The sequence below is a fragment of the Theobroma cacao genome, chromosome 1, assembly GCF_000208745.1.
Source record: "Theobroma cacao cultivar B97-61/B2 chromosome 1, Criollo_cocoa_genome_V2, whole genome shotgun sequence".
In the NCBI taxonomy this organism is placed as follows: Eukaryota; Viridiplantae; Streptophyta; class Magnoliopsida; order Malvales; family Malvaceae; genus Theobroma; species Theobroma cacao.
Window position 1 is genome coordinate 10,805,436 of NC_030850.1, and position 8,083 is coordinate 10,813,518.

General features: G+C 34.5%; 2 protein-coding genes across 2 annotated transcripts in view; both read right to left on the reverse strand.

Moving 5' to 3' along the window:
• Positions 1–4,053, reverse strand: part of LOC108661232 (OTU domain-containing protein DDB_G0284757) — a 7,932-nt gene extending 3,879 nt beyond the window's left edge. Inside the window, exons 1-5 of the mRNA XM_018117249.1 lie at positions 3,739–4,053; positions 2,902–3,070; positions 1,779–1,852; positions 1,228–1,282; positions 876–1,001 (exon numbers count right to left, since the gene is read on the reverse strand). Of these exons, the coding sequence (XP_017972738.1) occupies positions 876–1,001; positions 1,228–1,282; positions 1,779–1,852; positions 2,902–3,069 (423 nt within the window). The 5' untranslated portion in view covers position 3,070; positions 3,739–4,053. The remainder of the gene's footprint in view (positions 1–875; positions 1,002–1,227; positions 1,283–1,778; positions 1,853–2,901; positions 3,071–3,738) is intronic.
• Positions 4,570–7,464, reverse strand: LOC18612252 (UDP-glycosyltransferase 82A1). The gene is made up of 2 exons (XM_018129968.1): positions 6,852–7,464; positions 4,570–5,525 (listed from the first exon to the last, which is right to left on the reverse strand). The coding sequence occupies exons 1-2, from the start codon at positions 7,336–7,338 to the stop codon at positions 4,627–4,629; spliced, it is 1,386 nt and encodes a 461-aa protein (XP_017985457.1). The 5' UTR covers positions 7,339–7,464; the 3' UTR covers positions 4,570–4,626.

Here is an 8,083-nt window from a genome sequence, read left to right on the forward strand (position 1 = left end):
GGGGGGGGGGGGGGGGGGGGGGAACAAAATAATTAATGACCAGAAATCATGAGAAACTAAACTAAAGGCTGGGATGACCACAAAATTGTCTGTTAGAGAAATTAGAACATGTGAAACTGATTTTAACTCATTCAATATCCACTTTCATGCAATATACTCCACCAAATATATTGCTCCGGAAAATGCCAACTTTTTAAAAGCATAATTACTAATTGGCTTTAAATTCTTCTAGAAGAAATCATACAAAGTTACACAGAAAATTATTTTTGGTGTCAAATTAAGAATTTAGACAGGCTTAAGTATCTTGTCAGACAAACATTTTATCCCATGAAGTTGAAAAGTGGAGACATACATCTGTTCCTTATGATAAAAAGTAGACAACATGTTGATATCTATATTTTAATCTTCTAAAATATTCTCCGTAATAACAAAAATAAATGCATCTTGATAAAAGTTCAACATAAGAAAGATTTGATGCTGAATTATATATATTATCGGCAAACATGATATGCTCTCGTTCTCTCACCAGAAACATAGGCATCATACATGTGTAGGTACACATATACATACCTACATACATACATACATACATACATACATGGAAATGTTTTAGACTTTGAACTTGTAACCTTCTATCGATGTGTATTATAATTCAAGTTACTACAAGAAACCTTTTATTCCTGAGACAATGTTACAAAACAATGCAGATATCAAAGTCGGACTAATATTATTTTTTTTTAGTGTGTTCATGTTTGACCATACTTACAGACATAATAAATCGCACAAACAAAAGCAAGGGAAAAAATGCCTAAAATCTGAAGAATTCTCCTGTACTTAATGCTATAGCTAATTTTTATCCAATGGGATTATATCTGAAAACAAGGTAACAGGAAATGTCTGCATTTATGGAGCAACATAAACCTTACCTGCTTGACTATCTGCCTCCTAACATGTTTGTGGTAGTCTGGATTGCGGAACAGCTGATCTGCTAACGCCCGAAACTATCCAAAAAGCACACCATGATAGAATATTTATCAAGAAAAGAGCAGATGTAAACAAAGAAAACAGAAATTATGCCAAGAATCACAGTGACTTTCATATTGAAATCTCATTGTTGCATATATCTACATCTGTATGTGGAAACAGAAATAGGTATATTATGCATGATAAATACAGGTATAAAAGGTGATGGTAGAGAAAGAACAACTAAAGTACAAAAATTAAAACCTGGCAATTTCCATCACCCTCAATTTGCAATTCAGCTAAACCATAAGTGGCCAACCTGAATGAAAAACAAAACCATCATAACCAAATAAATACAAACCAATTTATATGCATAAATGAGATGTTGAGTATGAAAGGCCAGATTTCAAATGCCAAATCTTCAACCATCATGCCAGGGAGTTTGTCTTTATGCCATATTTGAGCTCTAAGGATCAAATAAGGATGGAAATGATGTTTTAGGAGCCATATTCTGAACCAGATTATTAACATCACAAGCTCAAAAATAATTTTTTAACATGATGCCAATTAAGAGGAACGAAATTCAAGAGACCTTGTGGAAAAATGGAAAGAAACCACAAAGTTTTCGTTAAAAAAAAAAACAGATAAAGAAAACATCATAGCATAACTAACCACAGAATTAAAGACTAAATTGAAGTCCAAACCAAAATTTATTAAAAAAAAAATTCTATATTGGAGCAGACTATAACTAGTGAACAACTTAAAAGAAAACAATCGGCAAGAAATTGATATAGTATGCATGATAAGATCACAACCTTTCAGACAGTCGTTCATGATCTAAGGTAGCATCATTCACATCAGGTATTTCCCCATTGACACGAGGAGTGTGCTGTCAACAAAATGATCATGTGAGTGCTTAGACATCAATAAAACTAAGACTATCCTGCTTGCAGAAGAGAAAATAAGGAAAATTTGCAACTTTTTCTAGCACATGCTCGTCAATTAGCAAGTAATGCAGGTGAAAAGAAACAATATATTAATCGTAAAACATAGGAGCAAAAAGAGGCATTATGGTTTCAAGAAAACCGTGTTGGATTGAATTAGATAGTTTCCTACGGTCAAGAGAGAGATAAAAGGGAAACATTAGGGCACTAACTTATTCTTGGTAACTCCTATATCTATGGAAAGAGACATGAACAGACAAAAGGACAATATTACCCTACTTAGATAATACTCCTATGAGGCTTACAAATGCAAAGTGTGCTCTATGGTACAAATGTACATTTAGTATGAAAAGTTACAAAAAGATCATAACGTGAGAGTGATGCTACACTTGTACTCTGAGTTGGCATAAGATTACAACAGAAAAAACGATGGATGAAGAACATGTTGTTAGCGATTTTAATGCTCTGTAGAATCTATATCATAATATTAGAAACTCTGCTTCACTCCACAGTGAATAAGCAATGATAATACATACAAATGATGAACCAAGAATACATTATATAATGGAAAAAAGAAAACTTTAAAATGAAGTAATTGAATTGATAACAAGTAAAGAAGAGATAAAACAATGCTGGGATCTCAGAAGAGAAATGATGAAAAACAATTGTTTTCCCGAAGGACCATGCTTCTGGCAACATATCCAATCTCTCAACAATCATCAGCACAAATTATAATAATTCCCAAAGTTTCCAAAAGGGTAGCATCTTACTCATTATAACATAGTCCTCATGGAACCAAAGAGAAGGACATACAATGCTTTTAGACACCAAAACTATTATGTGTACCCCATGTCAAACAGGCACTTCTTACATTTTTAAACCAACAAGGCAGGCATAAAAGGATATCATAGAAACAATTAAATGTAAAACAATGTAAAATTTTTCTTTGCGAGAAAATGACCAACCAACAAATAAGAGGTAGAGATGATTATACCGGTATAGAATCCAGATGGGAGAGTCTTTTTGCAAGCCTGCCATCTTTGTGCAAGTTTTCCTCTTCTGCTAAGATGCTTGCTATGGTTTGATCATCCTCTGTATCTTGGAAACTGCTATTCAAACTTGAGCTGGAGCTTGCACTTGCATTTCTGTAGCCTTCACTCATACTATCTCAACAATAACATATAGCCAAGAAAATATGAGGTTACAAGAATTCAGTATATTAAGCCATCGAATATATACTAATATGAAAAAGGTTGATAAGCTTCCAAACGGGTAAACAGAATATCAGAAACATGAGCGGGTTAATCAAAAGCTGATAATCATCCATGACCGGACAACTTCAATCTCTCTCATACTACAAGAATAAATTATTGCTTACAACTATATAAAGCATAACATCAAATCATCAAAACAAAAAAGAAATCCCTAAAAGAATGACTTAAAAAATCCAAGCAATCCAGATCCTCCACGGGGTATGTTAGAAATATCCATAACCTAAAAAACCCAGAAAAATAAAAGACCAAATATGGTTCCTTTAATAGCTGTTCTTATATCCAATATAAACATATGAAAGAGTAAAAAAAAGTAGGATTGTTTGACTGATGCTCAAAACTCTTAGCTGAACTGAATTGAGAGAAGTTTCTACTAAGCAGAAGCAGATGAATCAAATTAACAATGAATTTCCTTTAATTATCATTTTTCCTTCCAGTTTCTCACCAACCAAACAGAGCATAAGTTATCCCAGCAAGACAGGGGGCAAAGGAATGGACAAAACTAAAGGACAAAAAAAGAAATAGCCATAGCCACATAAAACCAAAGAAATAGAGAATACCCAGATTAAAAAAACGAAGGACTTTTGAGGATTTGTTGCTGTAGGATTGAATATTTGTTTGATCTTCTCAGCTGAAGCTGAAATATCAAGCTTTCTTTTTTCTTATTTGTTTTTCTATACTTTCCAGGAATCAAGTTCACAGAAATAATATGAAAACATGGAATGGTCAATACTACTTATATAAGAAAAAGGTGTCCGTTATTATTATTCCTCCTCTCACTAGAGTATATAAACTTGACCAAAGGAAGGAAAAGTAGGGGAGAAGGAAGCGTAATTGGATTTGGATTACTGAACAGTTCGCGTGGGGGAAATGTGATAAGGAAGAAAATTTTGAGGAGTCTTTTGGGCTTTTGGGGGTATTTGGAGAGTTGGACCAAACGTCATTCTGTCTTAATCCCCGACAAGAAACCCATACTTTGCTTCCTTTCCCTGCAGGCATTGAACAGGGAGATTCAGATTTCTTGTTTGGATGTTAAGATTGAAGTCCGGTTGCTTATTTGTCTTTGCATTAACATTTAATATTAAAATTTGTTAACTTTTGTATAAAAATAACAAAATTGAAATATTTTGTTAATGTTAAGTAACTTATGTTACTAAACTAAATTGAAATTTTTGGATCAAACTTAGCTTAGGATTTTTAAGCTCAGAGCGAATTGTGAATTTATTAAATAATTGTATCTAAATTTAATTCAAAATATTAATATAGAAAAAGGAATAAGGGGCCTTGCTTTGCACTAATTTATTGAATTTTATAGTATAATTGTATTGCAATAGTACTAACTTAACTAAACTCTATTGCACCAAATGAAAAAACGATCATTTAAAGGCACATTTTGAACAAAGTTTTGGTAGTAGTTATATTATTGCATTAATTATCTCACTTTCATTTTAGTACATGTACACATCTTTTAGGGAGTTGAACTGTTTGGTGGTTGAGTCCAAAAGAAAAGCCTTGAGATCAGCCACAGCTCTAGAAGTAGCCTCTTCTCCCATGGTCCTCTCGTATAGCTTCATTAATCTCTCCTTCATTTCACCATCCTCCGTCACCTTTCTCAGAGCGTCTTCCACGTCTTTCTGTCCAAATCCATTAATCTTCACTCCAATTTTCCAAACCTTGACAATGTATTTACAATTGACGAATTGATCTCCCGCGATCGGAAAGCACAAAAGTCGCTTTTGGCATTGTATGGCTTCCACGGTAGAGTTCCACCCACAGTGTGTGAGGTACAACCCCACGGCCTTGTGTTGCAGCACTTGCAATTGTGGTGCCCATGAAACCACTTTGCCTTGCTTTGAAACTCTCTCCAAATACCTATTTGGTAAACCCTGGAGCCATGCATGCGCTAGCACCCAAATAAATGGTCGCCTCAATGCCTCCAGTGTCAATGCCAGGGTTTTGATTTTGGCGTCTCCGATGGGACTAACCCAACTCCCAAACGAAATGTAGAGCACTGAGTTAGGCTTTTGCTTGTCCAACCAATCTATGCAGCTACTATCTTCTTCCCAAAAGCTAGGATTCTTCACTATTGCAGGTTTACTCAAAGGTCCAACTGGAAAAACGATAGGATTGTCATGATCTGTAGAGTTATGATCATCACCGGTGAACTCGTGGGGAAAGGAATTCACGAGCAGCCATCGAAGAGATCTAGAACGTTCTAAGGTTCTAGTCCAAAACTTGAATCTTGCATTCCTTGCAGCTTGAGTTCCAATTAACCATGGAAGATCTTCGGTTGATAGCATAGGCTGGCCGGGAAGGCAGCATACAGTACCTTGACGTTGGGGACATCCTGCGACATGCCCTTAAATTAATGAAGAAAAGCCCATGCATGCCAAATAGGTTGCAAATCCAAATTCAAGAACAAGTTAAATTACTTTCATTTTAAAGTATATGGATTGAGCTTGAGTTACATAAGAAGATATAACCCTCTGTCCTTTCCTCCAAGTCCTTCCAAATATGAGACATCTTCAAAGAAAAGTCTTAAAACTCTTATAACTGCTCAATGATAAGTTCATAAACAGATCATATATGTAATAAATGCCATAATTGTGTTAATAAACAGATCTTATATGTAATATATGTCATAATGGCACACCTTGAGTAAATTACACTTGTGATTCTCAAATGCATATCATTTAACGCACCCATACAATTTAAAAAAGTAATTTATTGGTCTCCATAATTTTAACATAATAGTGACATAATCTCTTCATGAGTGTTATAATAAAGAAGAATTGTAAACTTTTAATTTCTATTTGCATTTTACCTATTACTTTTGAAAATCTTTACAATCATTGTTTATATTTTTAAAATCAATGACAAAATTTTACCTACACGAATTGTGACGAAAAAAGTTTGATTTTATTTATTATTTTTTAATATATCTATTATCACTATTCACATTTATGATTTCACAAATCATAATTAAAATTTATAATGTATTCATTAAAAAGTAATGTCAGGATAAATATATTTAACAATAAAATAAGCAAAATAAAAAATCATAAAGGAGATCCCAACTTGGAAAATCTAATATACCACTTATTCATACAATAGACAGATGTGCATGTATATTATATTTTAATAAAATGAATGATACCCGTTGAAGATTTCTTTTTGTTTTGTATTGGGGTCAACCCATTGACATCTATTTCTCAGCCATTGGTACATGTAATTTAAAATTTGCAAATTCCGCGGCATCGGAAAACATTTTCCCATGTGCAACATCATCTAGACCAAACCGCGAGGCAATCATAATGGTCTGTCGCCTTTAATTATGGGATCAACCAGTAAGTGTATATTTGTAAACTTGTTGTTTCTTTACTTTCAGTTGGATTCCAATCCTAACTTGTATGTAGGAATTCAAGTCTTTTATACAACATGATCTTACATATAAAAAAACCAATAATAATTTGCGATGCAACAAATTTATATTTATATATATATTTACTTCATAAAGCAATACATTATTATATTTATAATATACCATATAATTTAAAATATATAGTTGACACAAAATATTTATATCTAAAATCATGGGAATATTGAAAAATAAAACACTTCATTATATTTAGATGTAAAAGAAATTTCCATGTTTCATGTGTTTGCAGTTTACCTGTTTTAGAAATCAGGCTGGAACGGAGCATGTCCGGAATGGCGGTGATCAACCGGTAAGTAATTTGCATATTGGGCCAGAAGCCGGCGGCAGGGATCCGACATCGGTAGGCAACTTGAATGGCCCATGAAGCCAATAAATCAATGACAACACAAGCTACTCTTCCATCTTCTTCTTCTTCATCAACTCTATGAATGAGGCCCTCCAAATGTGTTGGCATGGTATTCTCCATAGCTTTCTCTATGGCAAAGAAATCATGAGGACCCTCTTCGCTTAGGCCATCTGGTATTGACAGGAACCTTATTTCATCGATGGGGTCCATGTTTGCAGTGATCCGATGGTGAATGAACTCTGGGGTTACAATGATGGGTTGGAACCCCTGGCCGAGGAAGGCTGAACCTAGCTTAAGCATGGGAGTCACATGGCCCTGTGCTGGATATGGAACCAGTATGATTTTAGGCATCTTCAGAGCACACTTAGCTCCCATTTCCTTTTGTTTTTTGTTTGTTTGTTTGTTTTTTTTTTCTGTGCATTCAATTCTAAACAAGAGTAGCCCTTTTATAAGGGAGGGGAGATGAAGCTAGAGAGAGTCAGTCAACCAAAGCACGTGCTCAAGATATACACCTTAGTCCTCATAGTGGCTTAATTCCATGGCCACTCCTTTTCCCAACACATTTTAAAACGGAAACAAAGATCATGGCCTATCCATTTCCTTGCAGGAAATCAATCGTACAGGATACAGCTGGGATGGATATATACATGAAAAAGGGCAACTATAAGTACTTTTTTCCTGCTGTTTTTTCGTTCTTTATTTTCTCGGGTTTGAATTGTTGTATGTATGGCAACAATCTCTAAGAGAGTGGGTCTTTATTTAAACCGGTTAAAGGTGGTGGGTCAAGAAGAGCATGCATGTTGTAAACTATGGTCTCTAGCTATCCGCCAAAAGAAATATTGCTAGATATTACCTCCTTTTCCTTTTCGTTAATGTGCAGTGGAGATTGTGTGGAAGTTAGGTTAATAGGCACCAACAATTATTTGTGCTTTCGCTTTTGGTTGTGACACTTCGATTCCGATTGGAGCACGAGGTGTGTTGATTAACGCACAGGATTGATTTTTCATGCTACATGCCAAACACTCCTCAGCTAATTTGTTGCCTTCTAGCACTAATTACTAGGATTATTGTCATTCATATATATATATATATATATATATATATATATGAGAGAGTACAT

Bases quoted from the DNA above. Each gene is read 5' to 3' on its own strand.
- LOC18612252 (XM_018129968.1), bottom strand. From the start codon at position 7,338: ATGGGAGCTAAGTGTGCTCTGAAGATGCCTAAAATCATACTGGTTCCA. The intron at 5,526-6,851 runs GTAAACTGCAAA...GGCATGTCGCAG, and splicing joins CAGCCTGATTTCTAAAACAG to GATGTCCCCAACGTCAAGGT.